This window comes from Podospora anserina, chromosome 1, assembly GCF_000226545.1.
Source record: "Podospora anserina S mat+ genomic DNA chromosome 1, supercontig 1".
NCBI classification, from domain to species: Eukaryota; Fungi; Ascomycota; class Sordariomycetes; order Sordariales; family Podosporaceae; genus Podospora; species Podospora anserina.
In genome coordinates, this window is record NW_001914859.1 from 149475 (window position 1) to 173330 (window position 23856).

The 23856-nt window shown below is 53.2% G+C and overlaps 9 protein-coding genes across 9 annotated transcripts; 3 read left to right on the forward strand and 6 right to left on the reverse strand.

The window, feature by feature from the left end:
- Positions 1–418: 418 nt before the first annotated feature.
- PODANS_1_530 (uncharacterized protein) lies at positions 419–1399 on the reverse strand (the record flags this gene model as incomplete). The annotated part of the gene is made up of 2 exons (XM_001912185.1): positions 419–1113; positions 1171–1399. 2 exons carry the CDS (start codon positions 1397–1399, stop codon positions 419–421), a joined length of 924 nt encoding a protein of 307 aa, XP_001912220.1.
- Positions 1400–1958: 559 nt separating this feature from the next.
- PODANS_1_520 (uncharacterized protein) lies at positions 1959–2732 on the forward strand (the record flags this gene model as incomplete). The annotated part of the gene is made up of 1 exon (XM_001912186.1): positions 1959–2732. One exon carries the CDS (start codon positions 1959–1961, stop codon positions 2730–2732), a length of 774 nt encoding a protein of 257 aa, XP_001912221.1.
- Positions 2733–3997: 1265 nt separating this feature from the next.
- On the forward strand, positions 3998–6720 carry PODANS_1_510 (uncharacterized protein; the record flags this gene model as incomplete). The annotated part of the gene is made up of 2 exons (XM_001912187.1): positions 3998–4843; positions 4987–6720. The coding sequence occupies 2 exons, from the start codon at positions 3998–4000 to the stop codon at positions 6718–6720; spliced, it is 2580 nt and encodes an 859-aa protein (XP_001912222.1).
- Positions 6721–8345: 1625 nt separating this feature from the next.
- On the forward strand, positions 8346–9444 carry PODANS_1_500 (uncharacterized protein; the record flags this gene model as incomplete). Its single annotated transcript, XM_001912188.1, has 2 exons — positions 8346–9030; positions 9092–9444. The coding sequence occupies 2 exons, from the start codon at positions 8346–8348 to the stop codon at positions 9442–9444; spliced, it is 1038 nt and encodes a 345-aa protein (XP_001912223.1).
- A 349-nt stretch (positions 9445–9793) lies between these two features.
- On the reverse strand, positions 9794–10441 carry PODANS_1_495 (uncharacterized protein; the record flags this gene model as incomplete). Its single annotated transcript, XM_001912189.1, has 1 exon — positions 9794–10441. One exon carries the CDS (start codon positions 10439–10441, stop codon positions 9794–9796), a length of 648 nt encoding a protein of 215 aa, XP_001912224.1.
- Positions 10442–10817: 376 nt separating this feature from the next.
- Positions 10818–11834, reverse strand: PODANS_1_493 (uncharacterized protein; the record flags this gene model as incomplete). The annotated part of the gene is made up of 3 exons (XM_001912190.1): positions 10818–11176; positions 11230–11316; positions 11408–11834. 3 exons carry the CDS (start codon positions 11832–11834, stop codon positions 10818–10820), a joined length of 873 nt encoding a protein of 290 aa, XP_001912225.1.
- Positions 11835–13196: 1362 nt separating this feature from the next.
- On the reverse strand, positions 13197–15758 carry PODANS_1_480 (uncharacterized protein; the record flags this gene model as incomplete). The annotated part of the gene is made up of 4 exons (XM_001912191.1): positions 13197–14474; positions 14523–15101; positions 15219–15593; positions 15657–15758. 4 exons carry the CDS (start codon positions 15756–15758, stop codon positions 13197–13199), a joined length of 2334 nt encoding a protein of 777 aa, XP_001912226.1.
- Positions 15759–16792: 1034 nt separating this feature from the next.
- On the reverse strand, positions 16793–18875 carry PODANS_1_470 (uncharacterized protein; the record flags this gene model as incomplete). The annotated part of the gene is made up of 4 exons (XM_001912192.1): positions 16793–17619; positions 17680–18157; positions 18218–18609; positions 18725–18875. 4 exons carry the CDS (start codon positions 18873–18875, stop codon positions 16793–16795), a joined length of 1848 nt encoding a protein of 615 aa, XP_001912227.1.
- Positions 18876–22446: 3571 nt separating this feature from the next.
- PODANS_1_460 (uncharacterized protein) lies at positions 22447–23036 on the reverse strand (the record flags this gene model as incomplete). The annotated part of the gene is made up of 2 exons (XM_001912193.1): positions 22447–22460; positions 22550–23036. The coding sequence occupies 2 exons, from the start codon at positions 23034–23036 to the stop codon at positions 22447–22449; spliced, it is 501 nt and encodes a 166-aa protein (XP_001912228.1).
- Positions 23037–23856: the final 820 nt, after the last annotated feature.

The window sequence follows — 23856 nt, forward strand, 5'->3', positions numbered from 1 at the left end:
TGGAAGCAGTCGTAGTCTTCATCGTCTCTGCTGTAACTGGTGATGTTTGCTTGAGATCGGAGGCGCAATAGATTCTTGTTGGGTGAACGGTGACTGTTGTGGTTGGTTGGTTCAGGTTAACGGATCATGCAACAGAGAAGTTTTTAAAAAGATGGAGCAGAAGCCCGAGGGCTTTTTGCCCTGGGCTGAAATTTTGATAAGCCTCAAACAGCAAGAAGCTTTGGGAGGCACACAATCTGAGAAAGAAATGACGAGCCGCCGTACAATTTGCTTGAAAGTTTGATGATCGCACCAGAAAACGTCCCAGCATGTAAATTCAACAGAAGAGATGCCTGGCTATTCAAAATACACCGATAGATAACCAATTGAGAGCCCAGATTCGTCCTACTTGGGTGCACAAAATGTCCAACTGGGCCCCTCACGAAGCAAGCCACAAGCCACCAGCGAGGGCACCTCCGGCCACGGCCCACAAGCTTATGGCCTTCCTCCCCACCGCAACGCCTCTCATGCTTTGAACCAGCTTCTCCCCAAGTGGCTGGATACTCCTTTCGAAGGAATCGTAATCTTTGGCAGCCCAATCAGCCCCATCCTTGCCAGGCACTGCATCTTCGCCCGTAAACGCCACATACAGCACATCCATTCCGTCGTAGCCGCTGTCACCTGTCAAATTCTTTCCCCAACAGGCGGTGGCAAGCGCTATGCTTACCTCGCCTACCATGGGCTTGTCGCCATCATCTCCGTTTGTGTCGCCCCAGATGCCATACACCAGCTTGTTGCCTGGGCACACAACAGCCATGACGGACAATGGTCGCACGCCGTAGTCTGTTGGGTCAAACGTCCGCCAACCAGGTTTGCTACCGCTATTTCCAAAGACGACATACGGGTGTACATAAGTGTTAAGGTCGGATATGCCAACTTTGAAGGACTGGATGAGGTCTCGGAAAGCCGTCGCGTCTTGGTAGTCCGGACTTCTTCCTAACGAGCACCTTCCGTCGTCTTGACTACCACCTTGCACGCCGTCGCAGTCGACATCCATGTTGGAAAGGGTTCCATTGCCGCCGGAGAGGTAGATGATGGAGGGTCGATGGGGGTCATTGGTGCAGTATGAGGTGGCTTTGCAGATGTCAGCACGATGCTAAGGATGACAGTCTTCATCGGACATGAACGTACTGTTTGTGCCATCATCAATGCTGTAAAAGCCCCCGGCCAAGCTATGTTGGCACGACGCGACCCTGTCCTTCAGCCCTTGGTAAAAGTCGTTCAAGTTCTGGGGGACAGCATTGGCAAGGAAGGAGCTGTCGCCAGATGTTGGAGTCGCGGCGAGAAACAATAATAGTGTGCCGAATGTTCTCTTGCAGAATTGAAGAGTGGGATATCGCATCGGATTCGCCGTGGACATGATCGCGGGCTGGAAGTTGGGGTCCAGCAACTATCTTGTGGAAATTGCATAAAAATCCAAAAACGTTACCTGGCTATTCTCTACTGCGTCTTTGCGCAAATGAAATGGAATAGAAAACAGGGCGTCATCGTGCTTTTCTCTTGCGCGACCTCACATCTCATGACAGGTCGTGAGAGGCGGCGCAGCTCCCTGCATTCACGGTCCACTCAGCGGACAGGCCCGAGCCGGAAATCGCGGTCGGATTTAAGCTTCAGCTGGTGCTTCTTCGGACGGCAACCGCAACGGCCCAGTCGGAAAAGAGGTCGCCGAGGTGAGACAACCTCACAGACATCGTATTGCGCATTTTGACCTCCAAAAAGAAACACCACGAGTGCCCTTCACAATCAGCCAACCAGTCTCGGGGAGACACGCCTGACGGAGCGACCGCAGAATTGAAAAGTTGCGCTTCCGAAGGCGCCGGAATGATTTGTGTAAGATTTCGACGCGCTGATCGGCTTGAAACATTAAACTGACCATGTTATCACTCTCAGTGTCTTTGAGATGGCGTCGGATTGTCGTGATGTTCGGTGGCGCTGTTTTTCCGGCCGGAGGCCCCGCAAGATGTCCAGTCCAGTGTTTCCGTCACCTATCGCCTAGAGAATCGCGCTATCTGGTAACAGCAACCCTTCGGCTTCCGACTCTTTGTTCACTGATATCTCCGCACACCAAGATGAGCAGCCTATTGCAAATCATAGACCTGCACAACCCTGTCGAGTTCGACGAGCTCCTTCATCAACGAGATCTCTGTGGCTGGGACAAGATGGCATCGGATATCGAGGCTTGGCGAACAGCCATGGATGCCGGAACCAGAGCAATGTTCTGGATTGTCCCGCCGTCTCTTGGCCATCTCCCCCTTCCAGACCGGTGCGCAGGACATATTGCTTTGGTCAGCGAGATGAGCCCCCCTAACGAGGAGCTCGCCCGACGGGACAGGTCTATCCTTTATATCTCGTCACTCTTCATCCGACCCGAGCACCGCGGAGGGCTTGGCCGAAAAGCGGTTCAGGCGCTCGAATCTTGGGCAAAAGTGCCCCCCTACGGCTCACCTCATTGCGAAGCAATAACCCTGACTGCTTTGGACCGACGATACACCGAGGATGACTCGGAAGAATGGGGTGGCGTGTGGGCCAGATTTGGACAACAAGCACCAAAGAAAGGAAGCAGCACTGAAGATTGGTATGCCAGGATGGGCTATGTGAAGTGGAAGAGCCAGCCTATGTTCGACGAGCAGTTCCTCGATGGCACCAAGATCAAGTTGGTTGGTGCTTTTCTGCGAAAGACTTTGAGGGAATAAACAGAAGTTGGATATTTCCGACTGCAATCTTTTTTCAGTCATGACGGCCCGACGTGCGTTCAAATCAATTGGCTTATCCAGCTTATCCACCGCTATCCAGGCAGCGACTCCACTACCAGTGATACGTAGGGTGAATGGCGGACTCAGCATCAATACGTCTCTGTGGTCTCCCACCTGCAACAAACCAACAGAAAGGAAGACTTGGGCCACCTCACGACATGACAGACATCACCATGGATACCAGTGGCATTGAAGTCGATATGGTCCTCATCAACCCAGGAGACAAGACCGCCGAGCGGGGTGACCTCCAGACCTCTTTCCTCAACTGGCTACAAGACGACAACCCCAGAGCCAATTTGATCAACCATAGTGGGCATCGAAGACTTCTTATGGAGTCTCTAGGACATACAACGCGCCCGCTTCATGTCTTGGAAGTTGCAGACCTCCTTCGGTTCTTACAGGCGAAAACCGACAAGATGAGCGAGGGATCTGCCAAGGAGTACCTGCGGTCAGAATTTGGATCCGATCTCAAGATCTTGCCCAACAATACCGTTGTCATCAATCAGTCCTTGGACACGAAATTATCTTCAGAAATCTCCCATGAGATGCTGGCCATCATCTGTACCCGCTATCTATTGCATTCAGGCTGGGCAGACCATCACAACATCCGATCCCCAGCCCAGGATGGGTGCGCGGATGAGAATAGCGAAGAGGAAGAGGAAGCGTGCGACACGAGAGTGACGAGTGAAGAGTTTGCTCCTCTTCGCCTTCAGTTCCCATTCATTGCCTATGCAGCGCGGCACTGGATGGTTCACGTGGCCAAGACATGTCATTCTCATGACAGCTTGCCCCTGCTTTTTGGTATCTGTCCTAGACGAGTTTCTCTTGGACAATCCCAAGCCCTTCAGCGCCTGGATCGACATTGAATGGCGGCCATATGAAATGGGCGATTGGGTCACCATCGGCCACGGTGTCACCGCCCTTCATGTCGCGGCTCGCTATGGATGGAGACAGTACCTGGCTGCCCTGGTTGAGCGTTCCGCCACCAACACAGAGCTGGATATTGACGGGGTTGACTTCAGCTCAAAGCAAACCCCGCTGTTTTTTGCGCCAAGTATGGACACGCCGATTGTGTCAAACTAGTGGCTGATGCCGGTGCCAGCCTTGAAATCAAGAATTGTAGCAAAGTCAATGTCTTGCGCCAAGCGATTGTTCGCAACCACGTTGCCGTGGTCAAAGTCCTGCTAGATTTGGGCCGGGATCCTATGCGGGAAGAGGGCAGCCGAGCCGGTAGCCCGGCGCTGAGATTGGCCTGCGAAAATGGGCAACTTGAGATTGTTGAAGCTTGTTTGTCATGGCTAAAGGATCCTGAGGATGCCTACCGGACCCTTGACTGGGCATTGACAAGGCGCGGCAACGTCTGTGTGGTGCAACGGCTTCTCCAGCATCCAGGTATCGACGTCAACAAAATCATTCGAGGCAATACGCTGCTCATCAAGGCATGCTGGTTTCATGATGTGGACTGCATGCAAATGTTGCTTTGCGCTGGAGCAGATGTCAACATCCTTGGATGTGGGGGTGACTTTGAGGACAATGGCACAAATCCGAATACAGAAAGACATCCCCTGTCGCAATGGGTACAATGGGGGGATGCCGATGTCACGGCCTTGGAAGTCTACTGCTGCAGGCAGCCAGATCGCCGTCCAGAGAAGCTGGCTTCTAAAGCTCAACTGGAGCTCAAGCAGGGCCTTGACTTGCTCATTGGAGGTGGAGCCGACCTCCACCGCCGCAACAAGAGAGGTTTTGCCCCTATCGACATTGCAGCAAACCACCCGACCGCGCTACGACTTCTGATCGAGGCAGGCGCTGATTTCCATCACGAGAGTTCGGATGGAAGTACGTTGCTGCACGTACCCAGAACCGGGGAGGACGGCTGGGAGCTTACCAAATTCCTTGTTGGAAAAGGCTTGAGCGTTGACAAGCCAAGATCAGACGGGCGAACACCATTTCATCTTTACATGAAAGAATATCTGAAAAGATACAGCTGTGACCGTGCAGCTGGATATCGGGATGCTGTCCGGTTCGTGGAGGAGCTAGGCCCTGACTGTTCGGTAGTTGATGCTGAAGGAAATGGAATTCTGCACATTCTCTTCATATCTAACGCAACAATTTCCAGAAAGCTTTCCGACTGGAATGAAGATCTCAAAAGAATTTTTGAAAAGCTCATTGCTCACGGTGCGCCGGTCCTCGAAAGAATTACGCCGGAGAATCGTTGATCCATATGGTGTCGGCCGAGAACATCGAAGCGATCCGATTTCTGATTGAGAAGGGTGTCGATCTCGAGACTCAAGATTACGAGGGCAAAACACTGTACATGCGAGCTGTGACTCAGGTATACAATACCAAAACCCTGGATCGGCTTCAAGCGATGGGCGCCATGGTGAAGACGCGGGATTTCAAGGGCCGCACAGTCCTACACGGGGCGATCAAGGGCCACCGAACCGGCAAACTTGACATGATGGCGAAACGGCAACCGCTGGCCTACCTTGTCGAAGATCTTCAACTGGACCCCAACGTCACTGACAATGAGGGCAATAGCCTTCTCCATGAGCTTGCGAGTTGCGACACAGATCAGTACAATCTTTATGGGGCATTGCTTGAATATGGGGTGGACAATGATGCGCGCAACGAGGCCGGTCAGACCCCATTACATATCGTCTGTCAAAGGTGGGATGACGGCCACCTGAACTTTAGGGCGTGGGGTGGATTTGAGCAGCAATTACTCTCCAGATCTCTCAAACACTGCAAACACCAAGTCAATGCTGAGGACAACCATGGAGTCAGACCCATCCACTTGGCGGCCGACAAGTCGGAATTTTTGGTCCAGCAACTTTTGGCCCTGGGAGCGACGATCTTGGTAAGGACACATGACTGGATGACACCCTTACATATAGCCGCCAAAGAACACCAAAGTAATGTTGTTGCGATGCTGCTTTCTGCCGCTACAACCGGCAACTATGGGAATCCAAAAGAGCTTCTTGAAACCAAGGGCAAACCTAAAACGTATACCGTCGGCAGAAGATGGACGGGACGACGAACGGGAAAGGAGCTAGGGCATACTGCTCTTTATTATGGTGTGCAGTCTGGACGCCCAGAGACCGTTTCGTTTCTTTTGGGGGCTGGCGCCGAGGTGAAGTGGCAATCCGCCAAACTTTTGCAGGCCTGCGCCAACTTTGAAGAAGAAAACCGCAAGCTACCCCCGCACCGCAGGTCTGGCACCAGGTTGAACGAGATTTTGGACATGCTTGTCACTTCAGGACTTGACCTCTCAGCACGCGCCAGCAGGAACATGAACTCAATCACGCCACCGCTGCAGTTTGATCTAGCTGTTCACCGAGCGCTGGACGCCGGGCTCGATCACACCGTTTCGTGTCTCTTGCAACATCAGCAGCCATCGTCACAATCGTCAGTCTCTTTGGTGTTTGCGCGGAAGTGGTTTGAGAGGCGGAAGGAATCTGGAGCCTCCGTCTTTCGAGAGACGAGCAACTTGTTGAGCACGGCAGCGGGAGACGCTCAAGCCATCCACGCCCTGGTCAAAAAGCTTCTCCTGGCGCGCGAGTTCGAGGTGGTTGAGTACATGTGCACCGTTCCACAGCAGGGCGCAGATGACCCATTGGTTGCAATCGACGACAAGGGGAAAACAATTTTGCACCTCCTGGTAAACAACGGATATGCAGCCTTGCTCGAGCGCATCTCGAGAGCAAGGGGGCAGCATGACAATCCACTAGAAAGTCTGCAAGCTCTTGTGAGTCGACAGGAAAAGGAAGGCGCCATTTTCCCGCTGGTGCTCGCTGCTTGTCACCGGACGCTTCCCAATATGGCCGTCCTCCGTGTATTGGTCGAGGTGGTGAAAGTGTCAATCAACGATCCCCAGCGGTTTAGGGAACATGCACGTCCGTATTTCAGGCCTGAGTGGCGTTATCATTAGGGATATACGCCGCTTCATGGTGTGACAGGTCGAACACCATGGTGGCATTTGCACCAAGCTTTGCCATACTTGCTCTCGCAGAAACCCGACCTCGAGGTTTGTGCTCAGTATGGAGGAACGCCTCTTCACTTGGCACTTTCGCAAGCGGACCGTGATGGCAGTGCGGTTCGATTACTTCTAGAAGCATGTGCTGATCCTAACGTTGTGAAATGGGGAGGGCGAAGCTGTTTTGCCGTTGCTATGCAAGCTGGCAAGACCGAGCTTGGGCGCCTGCTGTTGGCACATGGAGCCAAGGTCACCTCATCGGACTTGAAGCATGCAGCAGAGGATGGCAAAACGGAGTTCTTCTCCGCTTGCGGATACAGTCTGAGTAGTGAGGAAGAAAAGGAGTTGGCAAGCTTTTTAGCAAAGGTCTCCAAAAAGTAGCTAGCACAGACACAGAATCGGACGCCTCCCTGGCTTTGGACTTTGGACTTTATTCAGAGAGTTCCCTCACTTGTTTCATTATAGCAGAGCCCTTCAACGCGCTGCCACAGCTTCAACAGGTCATTCATACTATGAGGGTATATCACTCGATGCGGAACCTGGGTACCTTCTCTCTGACAACCCGATCTTGTCATCACAATCCGTCTGCCAAGTGACGGAGAAATTGTATACTGCTATTTTCTTTGCGGAATTGGCAGGCGGACTTCCGATTCCGTTGGACACAGGTGATTTTGCGCACCATTTGGATGGGATGAGACCCTCGAATGCTATGACTACCTGAGGGAGACTAATGATGGCAAGCCAAGAACAAGACCATTACTCCAGGTCAGCTTCCTCTCACTAATACCTACATCACCTGCTTCAGCTAATGACTTTACAGATTACAATCCGTCTTGACAAGACGACACTGAGCTGGGCGGAATGGGCCTTGGGTCTGGTCAACACTGTCGTAACCACATTATCGTTCTGCGAAATGAGAACATGATAGGCGCGCGTCGCGGCGTCAAGCTCGGTGCAATTCGACCTGTTTCTTAACGGTCCGAAACGCATCACAAGGCCCCTGATATCACCGGTATTTGTGCGTAGCCAAGATTCGGCAACGCCGTTAGGCCCGTGGGATCCGTTGGGCGGCTTGGAGCATCCCCATCACCTGCTGCATGTCACGCAAGCGAGAGGTGGTGTCTTCCGGGGAATGTGGGTCTCTCTTCTTCTTTGTCAGAGTCTCGGAAGCAGCAGCAACTGCCGGGAGGTCGTTTGAGGAGTCTGGTTCCGATCCCCGTTGTCTCGGTTCGGCTCTTGGCTTGGTCGGTACCAAGTTGGGCAGCCATCTCGTCAACGTCTCCGCCCAGTGTGTCTCGCTTCCGATCGGGGGAGGCTTGGCGGGGAGATGACATTCCAGTTTCGTGGTTCACGGAGGCAAGTTTAACTTGAGTTTTTGAAAACTGGGCTGCAGCCCCTGAAAATATCAACGGGGAATAATGGATATCTTCCAGGAATCAACAGCCACCGCTAATAACAGTGGATCACGTACCAGGGATGCGCGCCTATCCAAGACCATGAGAGATGGCAGTGCCTAGGATGAAGGGCTGAGAGCCTGACGATGAGAGCTGGGTGTGATTAGCGAAGCATGGGTAGATTCCATGGTATCACGACGTGTGCTGGACATAAGAGAAAGTATAAGACGCCAACCTTCCTCGCACCATGATGCCTCCTGGACGTGCCAGGCAGCCAGGAAAACAGCCCCTTCGTCGCTTCCTCCGTCTCCAACCATCACCATGCATTTCAGCGTTGCTGGCATTGCCCTCTGGGCCCTTGCGGCCACACAGGGTGTCGAGGCTCACTACCGCTACAGCAAGCTCATCGTCAACGGCAGGGTGACCAACGACTGGGAGTACGTCCGCGAGAACAGCAACTTCATCATGCCCACCAAGCAGTTCCTCCAGCCCAGCGACGACTTCCGCTGCAACTCGGGATCCTTCGCCAACGCGGGCAGGACCAAAGTCCACAAGGTCAACCCAGGCGACAGCATCGGGTTCCGCCTGTGGAACGGCGGCAAGATTCTCCACCCCGGACCTACCACCATCCACATGTCCCGGGCTCCTGGTGACGTGCGCCAGTACAGAGGCGACGGCGATTGGTTCAAGGTTCAGGAGACTCTGATCTGCAGAGCCCCCGGCCGCTACCTCGCCGACACCGACTGGTGCTCCTGGGATCAGCCCGACCAGACCTTCACCCTTCCTCGCGATACCCCTCCTGGCCAGTATCTCGTCCGCGTTGAGCACATCGCCCTGCACGGCGCCCAGAGCGGAGACACCGAGTTCTATTGTAAGCAACTTCCCTCCCTTCTTTCTCCTACCATCTCCCATGTGCTAACACCGGTAAACAGTCACTTGCGCCCAAATCGAAGTCGGCGGCAACGGCAACGGCCGCCCTGGCCCCTTGGTCAAAATCCCCGGTCTGTACAACTCCAACGACCCGGCCCTCCGTTTCTGGATCTATGGCGTTCCATCTTACCCCTACACCCGCGTCGGGCAGCACGCCGTTTGGACTGGTGGCCAGTATGGCGGTGGCGGCGGCGGCGGCTCTCCCGCCCCTGCGCCCTCGCCCGCTCCCGGCAACGGCGGCGGCACCGTTCCTCTTTGGGGACAATGTGGTGGAGAGGGTTACACTGGTCCTACCCGCTGTGCCGAGGGCACCTGCAAGGTTAGCAACCAGTGGTACTCTCAGTGCGTGAACTAGGCTCGAGACGAAACCGGGAGGAGTTTGCTGGGACGAGGGCAGGACGAGGGCAGGACGACGGCAGGACGCAGTCATTCGTTAGAACAGTCAATAGTAAATTACTCCCGCATCAGTACTATCTGCTTACCAACGTACTATTGTTTGTAGATAACAACTGGACGCAGAAGACGCAAGCCTTGGGCCACTGTTCTATTTTTGTGACGTCATTAGCATTCAATTCAGGGGCTCAGGGGAGGGACAACAAAACCTCAGGTTCTTGCGTTTGAAGAAACCGGACAAGCACTCACAGCACAAAAGTCTGGACACGTAGTTTTCACATGGATCAATTTCTTGATTATCTAGAGCCCGTTCAGACCTCTCTCTCCATCACCTGGGCGAAGAAGAGATGGCAAGTGTACTCAGATCCGCCTGTGCTCGACACAAACTCCATGTCTGAAAGCCCATCGGTCCAGGACGCAATGCGACCAATGGGGCGGCACTCAGTCCCCCCAGCATCGATCTGCTTTTCCAGGCAGTTTTGTCCCTCGGTGTCGGGAAAACAGAAGATGCTGAACGCGCAGGCTGTCTTTCCGTCCTCCAGGATGGTGACAAAAGCCTCTACGGCTCTGGGACGACTTAGGATGCTGATCTGGGCGTTAACACACGCCACGCGTTGTGATCCCGACGGCTTGACACAGTTGGCGTCGCCGCAATAGTGCATAACATGACAACTGTCTGAGGCACACAAGCAGTCAATTTCCTCACTGATAGCCCTCCCTTGCAAGATGGACAAATGCGGCGTCTTGCTGAGTGACGTTGGCAGGAGGGGACGTGGGTGTCGCAGTCGGCTTTGTAACCCCGTGGCGGTCCTTGACTGCAAGAGCTTGATCGCAACGAGTGCTGGTCTGCAAGGATTTGCAGCTAGGATTATTGCTGGGACACAGGGGAGTGCCAGCATCTTGCCTTTTGGGACATAGCGTTTGCGTAGGTAAGCACCAGTTGCCCTTAAGGCAGACATTCGCCTCCGCACATATTTGGGTCGAAGTGTAGCCCGCACACCCCGCTCCGGTATATAGCAAGGAATTAGTGGTGCCTGAGGGAGCCTCGTTATTAGTTATGGGGGTTGGCTTGATGGATGTGGAAGATGGCTTGATCGTGGTTACAATAGTAGCTCCAGTTATCACCACGTTTGAAGTGATGGTGAATATGTGCTGGGTCTCGGTCGAAAAAGACAAACGTACTGGTTACCTCTACAGTAACAGTCTCCGAAATCACCGTGAAAATTATCGCCTCCACCGAGAGAGTAGACGTATTGGTTACCGAGGTGGCTTGAGTCTCTCCGACTGTTGTGGTTCCCGTGAGTGTATTGAAAGGTGTGGGAAGGATTCTCGGGATCATAGTGGTCGGTGGCAAGGTGGTCGATGAGTTCGCTGTGGCGGTCGAGCCGCAATAGAAACCGGTGCAGAGGGAACCGCATCCTGGAGATTCCGGGGCGCAGGTGACATTTGCTGAGCCCGTCTGAAAGGTGATGGGGTCGCTGAAGGCACCAGGTCCCGGCCTTTCGGCTTGTTCTTATTAGCGCCAACCTTGGATTCGTCAAGGCCGTCCACACGGTTCCCAGGAAAAAGTGGCCGATGCATATACATAAGGAGCTTTTTGACGTTGGCAGGCTTCTTTAGCTCTTCGTCCCAGCCGTTTTTGATACCAAGAAGCCCGCGCCAGTACGCCACAAGACAAGCAATCGTTGGCGCCGCTATGGAAAACATGTTAGCCGCTGCGCCTGTTCGTGCGATGTTGGATACTTACCGAACAGGTTTCCGCTCGACACGTAAACGCCGTCGTCCTCTTCCCCTGTAGTCATGACGTCGCGGCCTGGGGCCATCACTAGATCCTCTCTGTACGGCGCAAATGGTGCAATCCGTCCGAGAGCATCCCAGTCAGTCATGCATGCTGCAACAATATGATGGAAAGTGCAAAAACTTACGCCATCTTTGCTGGAATGTTCGGTAGACCAGCACCCCGGCCTCCATGGTGGTGAAGCCATTGAATTCGGTCAAGATTATTTTCCCTCGCAGACTTGGATCCTCTACATAGAGTCTCTTGACTTCGTTATATACCCGAACCAGCTTTCCAACGGAGGTTTCCCAAAAAGTGTTCCTCCTCATATCCCTCGGACCACCATAGGGGCTTAGAGCAATGTAACCTTGCGCCAGTTTTGCCAGTCCAAATCTCCAACCTATCGCCTTGGCTAACACTCCCGTACCGTGAAGGCGATTCCCTTCAGCCTTCACAGTCTTTAATCGTGAATCATCGCTCCAGACGAATGGATCGAGCTTTCGGATCTCGGGACTCTCCCAGCTATCGTCGGGGCCATTCTCTGTTACCAATTTCATCTCCACGTTACTGTCCATTATATTTTCTTCTGTTGAGATGACAACCTGGCCCTTGCCGAAAGAGTCATCAGCGCTGTAGTAAAGTTCTCCCCATTTTAAACCCCTTCCCCCCCCCCCCCCCCGATGACTCAGTCCACTTCTCCAGGGGGACTACTGCCATTTGTGAAAGCTCCCAAACGCTCGTACCACCAAATATCTCCACTCGACGTCGTTGCAATCGTCTATGACTGGGAGGGCTTTTGTTGACGTCGATGCCCATGTTACCGAAAATTTCACCCCCGCCACCCAAGATTCCAACGCTGTCCGAATCGTCCGAATCGTCGTCGTCGTCCGATTCATCGCTGTCATCATCGTCGTCTGTAGTGGAATCTTCACCCTGGCTGTATGCTTGCCGTCCTCTCCCATACACGCCCTTGATCTGCGCGATCTCGTTCGTCACTTCAGCTCGCAAGGCTTCCATGTGGCACTCTCTCATACGTTCCACAAAGATGACGAAGCTCCAATCACTGCCGTCATCGCCAACAAAACCTTTGGCTATGACTTGTAGTTTTCATAGCCCGATTTGGCCAGGTGATCGGGCCCATATTCCCCGTTGGCTTTGAGCCAGGTAGTGATCTTGGCCACTTCGTCATGGTTTCCGGGATGTTTTGGCCAAATCATGCAGTGATCATAGCCCGCTTGCGATGGGTCACGGTCTTGGGGGTTGTCAAGCTGGCGGGTATCTCCGCCGTCAGGGGAAGCAGTCGCGTTATGGCTGATTCGATGCAGGAGTTCGGCGGCAGGCTGCGTTGCCAAAGGACAAGCAGATTCGCCACTCATGCTTGTGGTGTCCTGATCAACATCAGTGACCACGCAGGCCGTGATACTGTTGCATTCCGTGGTTGCCGAAGACGTGATTGTGCTTGTTGAGCTGCTGATCACAGTTGTGGAGACGAAGGTCGAGGTGGCGCATATCTCGGCCTCCTTTGACTCGCAGTTCGTTGGATCCTCCTCAGGGGCCACAGGGTGACCATGTGGATCAATGCTGCTCAGTTGTCGTCTGATTAGTACCTGGTACTGAGGGAAGGCAGGATGGGCCCACTTCTAGGTGGTTAAATTGGGGACTTTTGCAGCAAGACTTAGCAGAGAAAGACAACCAACTTCACCCCTTTCATTTGACTACTTGATATTATACACCTTGTGACAAGGACCCACCTCACTGAACCGCAATATCTATAAATTTCTCTCTTCTTGGGGCTTCGGTAGGACAAAGAACTTACGTGATTGGTGGCCATGGACCGGGTAACGGTGGGAAATGGATTTCAATACCCGGGATGGGAGGCAACCGGATCGGTGGCGGACCGATTATAACAAAAGGGCCGGGGATGGGGAAATGCAGTCTCACCCACCCAAAGTCAATGTTGAAGTGAAGCAAAGGAATACAAATCTTGGAAAATTGTCAGTAAGATTGTAAGTGACTTTCAAGTGATGAAGACCCACGAAAAGAATTTTAAAGCCGTCACAATGACTCGTGTTGTCCTCGTTCTCGTCTTCAGGCTTCTTATCCAGTAGCTCAATGTATACTCCTGTAGTAAATTCAGTGAAAGTGAGAAGACCTGTCCCGGCACCAGTGTAGTGTACACAGCCAAAATTAAAGCTTGCTTCGGTGCGGACGGGCAACCACTTGGTTGTGGTTGGTGGACAGTCCCATGGAATGGTTATTGACTTCGCACCGGCCGGACAGTCAGTGGGAGCTGAAACCCAGACGCTTTCCTGTTTTAGATATACTCGATTCACTGGGCATGGGTCGACGACCGGCGGGTAAAAGGTTTGCGGTGTCGGTACCACAAGCGTGGTGGTTGCAAACTCGGGGGGTACTGGGAGCGTGGTAATCGGAATCAAGAATTGAGTGGTGAATTTGATGGCGCTGACGGTGGTTGTTGCATCAGACGGCTGTGGCGGAGTAAACATATGCACCGAGGAGTTGCTGGCCAAACCAGGGATGTCGGTGATGGTCATCGTGTAGGTTGGAGGAGCCGTGCCAACTGAGAAATCCCACCAACCAGTGAAGGTGACTGTATGGACAGTGGATGTGAAGATTGGGGGCACCGGCAGTGGAAAGCTGAGTTGACTGGTGAAGGTGATGAGGCTGACAGACGACGATGCACCACCAGATGGTTTTGGTATAGCGAGGGTGTATACCGACGCAGTATTGGAGGCTCCAGGTGTGTCTGTAACAGTCATCGTATATGTTGGGGCGGCCGTGAAGAGTCCCAAGAACCTGTAAACGGGACGGTGTGGACAGAGGGAACGGGGGAAAGAGTTGGCTTTCTCGCCACTGAATGTAATCTGCGGCCATGGCGGAAGGGTGAGAGTCCGGGTTGCCACCGCGCCATCGGGTTTGGTGAGGACCACGGGAGCTGGTGGAATTTCAATGCTGGGGATGATCCACAACGGAGCACCTTCACTCTCTTCACCCGTGTAATTGTAGTTGGCCACTGGAATGACGCTTGTGATGATAGAGGCCACAGCGACTGTCAAAGTCGTAGTTGTGGCGCTAAAGGTTCCGTTTTGCATTTGTCCAACCTCGACCTCGGTCGTGTACGGGTCGATGTAGATCGTGGTAGGGGTAGCAAGCGTGGTTGGTGGCATAACAAGGATATAAGGCGGTGACGGGCACTACGAGGAAGGAAGAAACTGGCAGACTCTCGTATTGGGTTCTCAGACGAGTAAACAGTTTGCCATGCCATCAAGCAAGGGCGCGGGTCGGGGACGGTCGTCAATAGACTGGCCCATGGAAGACCGGCCTTGATTATGAATGTATTGCTTTCCATACTCCCGCAGGGTGAGCTCCTTGGTACCACTGGTGCCCTCAATGATGGGATCCTTTGTTCCGCTGAGCACCACAATGATACCGACGTTGGTGAAAACCGTATTATCAAGAACCACGTCCACAGCACGGGGAGCAGCGAGGATTCCGATGGGCACGTTCTTGACAATCGAGTCAATGATGGACACTGAGCCGATACCCTGGTCGTTAAGGCCACCAATTCCGCTGATGTTAAAGTCAACGCTGCCGCCATCAATCTCGATCTTGTGCCAGTTGAAACCCCGATCCCACACCATGTCTACGGCGGTGCTGCAGTTCTTGAACTGTAGTGATGTAGCCGTGTACTGCTGAGAACCCACTCGCCACCCGATAGCACCGCCCTCAAAGACGAGATCTGAAACAAACCCTCCCGAGCCGTTCTCGGTGAAAATGCCAACATGGGTAGGAGGCTTTCCAAGATTGTCAGATGTCGGCACCTGGAGAAGAAGGTTTTACAATGTACAGGCCTGACTAACCTGTCAGTGAATACCAGTTGGTGCCAGGGGCTGTCCATTCTCGTCGGTAGCAGCGGGCATCGACTAGAGGTCGAAGACGAAATTGCGAATCTGTCGAAAGAATTGGTTCTGGGAAATGTACCAATTGATACCCGAGCCGGGGATATAGGGGTTGACATCCATGAGGGCAATTCCAGTAAAGGTCTCGCATCCCTTGATGATGGGCCGGTTATTGGGATCACTGACGAACTGTGTGAAGTAGTACTGGATGATGGGAGCGCAGATCTTGTAGGTACCGGGTGGGAAGTAAATCAGAGCTGGGCGAACGGTAGTGCTTCCGCAGTCCTCGCCACATCGGTTACCATCCATGATGGCAGCATTGATTGCTTCCTTGGTGTTATTGGTCCCAGTGTTGTCGGCCCCGTAGTCCAGGACGTTTCTGTAAACGACATAGTTGTTCTCGGCCAGTGGAGCCTATTGAATAATGAAGTTAGTATTTCATTTCACGGATTAGGATGGATAGCGCCAGAGACGCACCTTTCCATGGGAGCCAAGAGTGGAAAACCAAAAGGTATTGTTGTCGTCAGCAGTAACCAAAGTATTGCCGGTAGCAGCCTTCTTCTCGGCCAACTTCTTCATGTAGCCTTCAAAGCTACCAGAGTCGGATCAGACCGGACCGCTATATTTGCCTGCAAGTCAATCACTGTTGGCCAAACCAACTGTCTAGACATGTGGGTGGAATCCTGGATCAACTTGCTTTTGCTGGGCGCAACACCCCGAGCGTTGTCCGTGTGTAATCTGGCCAGTGGGGAGGGGTCTGCTGGAATTCGGCCGGTAAGTTCTGAAGGCTGAAGTCGTGTGTTACATCTTTCCAGCCATTCCTGGACCTCCCCGCGGAGACAGTCGGGATGGTGACAGTGGTGAGTAGTGCCGCCAAGCCAACGATGAGTCTCCTCATCGCGTTGATTGTGTCGTGTGTCTTACTAAAGAAGGCGACTTAGATGTGAGAATTGGTACTGAGAGTTGAGTCTCCCAGTTCAGGTGTGGATGCGAAAAGGAAATGGAAGTGTAGGAGGGAACAGGAGAGACAGATCTTTACAGTGGTATCTGGGTCCAGCCGGCGTCCGCAACCGCTCTTCAAAGTCTTGATGTGGGTCTGACTCCAGTTGCTCATGTCAGATATCGCATCGGAATTGAGTGAATTACCTGGATGGTTGGGGCACTGGAGGAGGTCAACAAAGGATCCATACCAGAGCAGCTCCTCCAGCATATTGGATGATCCACCTCATACGTGCGAGAGCATCGATTGGGTAGGGAAGAGGTACCCGAGTGCATGATCCGAACTTTTGGCAATGCTCTGGCCAATTCACTGGGACTGTGATGTAGAAAATGCCAGGCTGAGTCCATGGAACTGGAGCCTGAGTTGCTCCGTTGGGTGAATTGAGAGCTTGTAAATGAAATTTACTTGTGACTTTGTGGGGTCTGATATCCCAGCATGCTCATTCCATTTCCGACATGAGGTGCCTGGCGGGGCAAGGAGACGTGTCCGCTGAGGTTCATCCACCATCTAGATACCACTGCCAGACGAACAGACACCTGATTGAACACTCCATGCCTGACTCACTATCCATACAGCCTATTGCACATCCAGGCACTCGACGAATCCTTCTTGATCAGACTATTGTACCAGCCCTCAACTTGATCAAATCGGCCGCCTGTTCACGCTTGTCAGCTTGTAAATTCAACAAGAAAAAGTCAAGATCGATTCTCACCTTCTCTGCAACCGCATATACCGTCATGCTTGTGGTACCAGCAACAATTGTCGGCATCATCGACGCATCCACCACGCTCAGGCCCCTCACTCCATACACCATCAAGTCCTCCCCTACCACTCCCCCCCACTCCCTCGGCATTTTGGCTGCCGTCCCAACTGGGTGGTACACGCTGGGAATGGTATTTGCCCTCACCCATGCCCCAAGCGCTTCGTCTGACTCTAACCCAGGCCCCGGCACGACCTCGGTGGCATTGTACCTAGACAACTCCCCGGTGGTCATGAACCTCCTCAAAAACTTGATCTCCTCAACCGCCACATCCACATCTATCGGGTTCGAGGCGGCCCTGTAGTTCACGATCGGCTCGACTTCAATGTCGCTGCCTGCGGCCGGGTCGATCAACACGGTGCCGCGGCTGACGGGGTGGATGATAATGGGGACAAAAGACGGATCACCCGAAAAGGTTGCGCGGAGAAAAGAGAAGTCTTTGGCTCGCATCTCGCGAGCGTAGATCTGTTGCTGCTTACGATAGCCTCTGATGATGGTTCTGTCGGTATCTTTGGGTAGATATGTAGCCGGATCCTGAGACTCGTACTTGGATGCGATCCGCTTGAAGGAGCCTGGGGAAACAACTGGCAGCTCGACTGATAATCCTAGCGAGGTTTTTCCCAGCCCATCATCAACCACGGTGATATTTAAGTGCTCTGGGATTAGTGGTGACGTTAACCCTGAAGAGTGTAAGTTGTTAGCTGGTTCCGTCCATCCTCAGCGACCCTGGATATACATACAACTGAAAGATACTGCAGGTATGAAGGTGTGATCCTGAAAATTGTACCCGACACCAGGGAGGTCAACTTTGACCGGTATCCCGGCACGTTTCAAAAGGTCAGCAGGTCCGATGCCGCTCAACTGCAGGATCTGAGGCGTATGAATGGCGCCGGCAGCTAGGATGACTTCCTTTCTGGCACGGATGGTAGTCTTTTTCGTGCTTTCACCTCGGGGGTAGATTTGAACACCTGCGGCTCTGTGGTGATCAAAAACGATCTTGTTCGCACGCGTTGCCGTGAGAAGATCGTAGTTGGCGCGGTTGAGACCATCCCAGTGGCCCGTTCGGGAGTAGGACCTCTCTCCCGTGTATGGATTTGTTGAAGTTTGGTAGTACTGTAGGCCAAGCTGCCCACTGCCAGCGTCTGGTGAGACCTTCATCCCCGATAGTCTTTTGGCCGCTTCATAGAAGGCATCTGATAGGAGAGACGAGTTGAGTTGCTAGAACGGATATTGAGACAGGCTTATGAAAAGACACTCACGAGTCTTGGGGCTAATCACATTGCCAAAGGTGGCGAAAATGGTATGGTTGGTCGTAAGGTTGCGGCCCCAGTATTTGGTGTCGTATCTGAGGTCAAACGCAGCTGTCTCTGGCTTCGGAGCTGTCATCTGGATGCTCTTTTTGAAGTACTTGAGCATGTCAACCCAATTCCAGCGGACTCTTGGATTGCCACCGCCAAGCTCTCCCCAAACGTCGTAGTCTTTTGCGTTTCCTCGCTGGAAAACCATGCCGTTGACGGCCGAGCTCCCGCCAACGACACATCCAATAGACACAGGAAACGTCTTGTTGTTGAGACCAGCAACTGGCGCCGAAGTTATGTTGTAGAGCGTTCCAGGCCTCTGACCATCCGGTTCTGTCATCAATGTCAGAACACAACACGGATACAGCCCAACATAAGTCCCTGCACTCACCCAGGTAACCATACTCTATGACCAAGACGCTGTCTTTTGCATGAGTCAGTGTTGATAATTTCTCAAAAGGCAGGAGATATGAGATAACTCCCTTACGTTTTCCACTCTCGCTGAGACGGTCTCCAACCGTCAGGCCAGCGGTTCCGCCCCCAACGATGACATAGTCGTATGTCTCCTTGATGGCTTGGATGCTGGCCGGAAACAACCCTGCAAAGCAGGATACCTGTATGACGCCGCAAAGTCTCATGATGGCTTCACAGAGTATCTCACTTGCTGTGTCTATAGGAGCTCGAGACAACGTATGTACTGGGGGCCTGGTCTCTTCTTAAGCCGCACTCACGGAGTTCTGCTCTGATTCCAGCTTCACATAATGGAACCCAAGCACAACCTCATATCTCACCCGCATTATATTGGGAACAGGGCGGGAACGAAAAGAGCTCGTCTGTGTAACGTCGCCATACGCCTTGGCGTGCCCATTGGCCACATCGCACTACACGCGGCGCGCTAGAGAAGTCGGCTTCTCGGAACCGGGAGTTCATACCGACAGAGGTGCATTGCCGGCTTGGGAATGGATCTTTAGCAGCAAAGGAGGGGTTGATTGTGACGTTAAAGGCAAGGAACTTTTTTTGTGGCTCCAAGTGGTCCTTTTGAGGCTTGGCCAGGACATACGCAACGGTCGGAAATTTCGTGTAGGGTGGAAACCGTAGAATCGCCGTCTATTATACGCCAGGAAATTCCAGTCCATTTCCAACCAGTGGTTGGGTAGCGATACATGTAGTCTAGAAAGAGGCACCTCCGTTGCCCTGCCCAACCTCCACAAACTCTCCCACAGCTCCCCACGCAATCAAAAAATTATCACCACTCCTCTCCTTGACCTTCTACCCGTTCCCAATAGTCATCCTCCGCCTCGTCATCCGCCCACATGATGCCCTTTGCAGCGTCAAATGCATACCCCGTCTCGCTCCCCCCGTCGGCGTCATCATCCGTCTCATCGCAACTTTGACTAACTTGGTTTGTCTCTTCGGCATACGATCCATCGTACTCCTTTGGGTCATCCAACTCAAACTCATCTCCTTCTGGCGTGACCAACACCAAATCAGGCCCCTCAGACCCAGGGTGCTGGTCCGGGTCCTCCCAGTGCCACCAGTCACACCGGGGCAGGGCGCCATGGGTATACAAGTCTGCTTCGCGGAGCTGACGAAGGCTGTAGAGATCCATGCGTCCGTCTGAATCAATGTAGCTGTGTGTGGCCCAGGAGGTGAACTCCAGGCCGGTCCAGGTGGTGTACTGCACGCTGTAGTCATCCGTGTCGCTTTGGCCGTCGTAGTCGGAGTCTGAATCATGGCTGGGTGGTCCGTTCCCGGCCTGGATACTGTGGTTGTAGTTTACATTGGGTGTTAGCTGGAGCCAGGCGAATTGTGAAGAGATGGATGAATCCAGCGCGAGATGATGTCCCAACTTTGGGAGGGAATGTGTGAACGACGGGTGGAAGGGGTTCAAGAAGGACGGCGGTTTTGTTCCTAGACCGGGATCTTGCGGGCTCCTGCGCGGACCCCGACGGGGCAAAGCTTGATTTTGCCAGCTCATGCAAAAGCTCTCAGTATTAAAGCTTGCATGAGGTGGGGGAAAGACTTGTCCAAGAAGAACCACATCGCTTCTCTCGTATGTTCCATCCTTCTCGAAAGGATCGGGTAGATAATAACGGTCCTCTTCCACATCTGTCCAGACCAGGAGGAGTGCGTGGGTTCCGTTTCGCCGCCGAGGGAGGCGCATAATGGTAGTTTGGTTGCCAACCACAGTTGCAACAAGGTAGATTCCTTGCAGATTTGTAAGGTTCCAGAGATTGAGGAGTCCTTCATCGTCGATATAGATGTTCTGGACGCCGTGACGTACGGGGGTAGTCGTCTTCCTCCAGTTGGTATCGCAGTCTCGGACTGTCTCTGTCGCTGGCCCGTTCGCTTCTATGGGCCCAGAGAACGGACATGACGGCAACGTCCTAAGGAATCGTTTGGCGAAAGTCTGCGGAGGCTGGATCTAAAGAGCCGACCTCGAAAGTTTCTGCGGAATCAGACACAAGGACACTAATATTGTTGCGGGATTGTAAATGAGCTCTTTGGCAGCTTGTTGATAAAAAGCAGCGCTTGCGATGTAATTGGCTCTAGTTAGAACGTGGCAGCCTCGATTAATGTAGGATGGTGCGTACCTAGCTTGTACGATGCCCTTCTCGTTGGAGAGCCGTGAGGTTTACCCTGGTGCTGCTGTGTGGTATCGACTCGAATAGCTACTGATGGGTGTGTGTAATGCGGTGGATACGGGTAGGAACGTGACAGGGCTACCTTTATTCCAAGCTGGGGACATCTTCGCGACCGACGGCATTTTCCGGACAAGGCTCATGGCGCTGCACTGATCAGATGATCGATGTTTGAGACAGGTGGTGTTGATGTTTCGGCCAGGTGCTGGAGCGTCATGTTGATTGTAGGAGACAGAATGCGCTTGCTTTGATGGTGTATCAAGACTCCTCTTGAATGGGCGGAAGAAGGTTGAAGCGCCCATGTTGTGCGGGCTGTAAATCTGGACTGTTGGGAACGAGGCTATCTACACATGTGCACCTCTTTCCTATTCCGGCGGTCCAGTGGGCCCGGGGTAAGGCTGAAACGGACCCCTGTTTCGGCTGGCGGCATGTGCCGGCGAGCCGCGGCCGGCAATCAAATTTTTCTTATCGCACCGCCCGCGGTCCCTAAAAACCACCTGTTGCTGTCACCATCACCACAGCCCGCCGCCGCCGAGTCCGGATCATGACCACCGGGCCGACGTCAACATGAGTACCAATGCAGCTGACCCCGTCGTGGGAGTCGCCGATTCCAATATGTCTTTTTTTCGAAAACACACCCCGTTCGGGTCCCTGTCTGGCGGCCGGCCACCGCTGAACAACATCGCGATCACGCCTTTCCTCCAGACCTTGTTCACCATTCCCACCGTCGTCTCGCCTTCGCCCCAAACAGCTGGCCTGGTTCTTGATGGCGACGACAAGACCGATCCTACTTCCCCTGTCGAGACCTCTCCCGAAACTCCTGCTTCCTCTGTCCCGAGCGACACTGGCGCCGCCGACAAACAACCGTCTCCGACAGTCGCCGTGTTCACTCCGCTCTCCGCCTTGGTTCCCGACAACGCTTGGCTCGACGAGAGCCTGAATGCCCCCGTTTCTCCCGACTCGATTCTTGCTTTGCCGAATACTTTGACTGGTGTTGGTGCGGCAGTGGTGGAATTGCCCGCTCCTGTCGAGCCCTGCGATGGTTTCCCCACTGCTACCGTGGCTGCCGTCGCTGCTGCTGCACCTGCTTCGCCTACTATGAAACTGCTTTCTGTCGACCCGACATGGATGGATGATGCTCTTGCAGCACCTGTAACACCTGCCGCTCTTCTTGCACTTCCCCAAAGGACTCTGATCTTGCAGGTTGATGCCCTCGAAGAGTCCCCCGTCGCTCCCGTCGCTCCTGTCGAGAACCAAGAAGCCGTTGCCGCTACCGAGGAAAAGGATGCTGAGTCTAACGCTCCTGTTGCTATTCCCACTCCGGTCCCCGAACAGCCCACAGTCGTTCTTGATCAACTCGCAGCCGAATCCACCCTGGCCCCAGTCGTCCTGATCGCCGACAAGACTTGGATGGACGAAGCCTTCAATTCGCCCGTTACACCTTGCGCTCTACTCGCTCTGCCCGAGAAGAACGTGTCTGCCGCCGACTCCTCAGCTCCACCGCCAACTCTGCCCGTGGAAGAGGTCCAGATCGCCGTCCCTTTTTTGAAGGCCTTCAATGCCCCGGTTACCCCTCTTGCGCTGCTGGCGTTGCCTGAGAAGAATTGTACTCTCCCCTAGTCTCTTGTGTATGTACACGCCGCTAATTACCATTGTGCACATAGAGAAACTCCCGACCTCGTCCACGTCAACCCAGGCGACACAAACAGGCCCTGAGAGAAGCTCCGGACCTCGTCCACGTCCAAGGAGGCGAGCTGGACGCGGGCAGCGCAAGGTCTTGACATCCAGCCCTGTTTCCACCTCCAACCCTCTCGCTGATTCACTCAATCTGGAAGTGGACAATGCTGTGGACGATGAATGGGAAGATGGCAGTGCTGCCTGCAGCACCCCTTGTGATCCGACATACAACAAACTGTTGTGCGACGTCGTACTCTTCGTGCCCAGGGACATGAACTGGGAACGGGAGGAGGCCAAGGAGTGTGGAAAATGGTTCTGGGAAACAAGAAGATTGGTTCGTGCAGCGAAACAGTTGACTCTGGACTGCCAAAGGTTAAAATAGAGACAGGGATGGCAAGATATGAGTGATGATGATATACTTGGCAATGAGCAAAGAAATGGGCATATGACCTTGGCGAAACAAGAAAACAGTATACGCATGAGTCTGCAATACTGTTTTAACTCGTTTAGTTTTCAGCGGTTTCGGCGTTTGGTACCTCGGTATGGGTTGGCTTGTGTAGTTTTGTGGTTATATATAGAATCTTGGCACAATCAAAGCTATCTGTCGTCTGATGTGGCTGGAGGTAATACGGCCATCTCATGGTTATAATGTGCATAGTTACTGAGACGATATACTTCTCACGCATTATCCAGGCACGGACATGATCGGTAGGTACCCTTAAGTTAGCTCCGGAGGATGGATCGCTTTTCCTTGGTCGTTGATCTAGGTGTACCATGTTCCCTCATCGATATTTTTACTGGCCTCTCATCCAATCTCTCCTTGTTTCTGGTATTTCATTCAACCGGTGTGCCCTTGGTGGCGATGGAAAAGCTGCAGAAGTAAACATTGATTCAGGTGCTCTAGGGCTGCTCAACCAATCCCCATTATGCCATGGGTTACCTTTCCCAAGATCTCGAGATAATGACAATTTGACATTCAAGACAGATAGTCGAAGCTTGGGGACAGATACATGTCGACAGGCACTCCCACAACCTGAGAAACAGGGCAGATCGTTGATGAGAGGGCATGCTGCTGGCAATAGCGCGGTCGCTCCTTCCCAACGCGTCACCACAGTGCAATGTCTCCGCGAACCTGCCGAGGTGGCCTGTGCACGCTGTGTTGACTTTCCTTCCCATAATTATGCAGTGAATAAGAGCTGGGGCTGTCACTCGATGCTCTTCCTCCTCCATGGTTCACGGATCTCGTCTTTCTTCTCTCCCGCTTCCCTTTTTTCCTCCAGCGACCTCAGTCGTCCAAGGA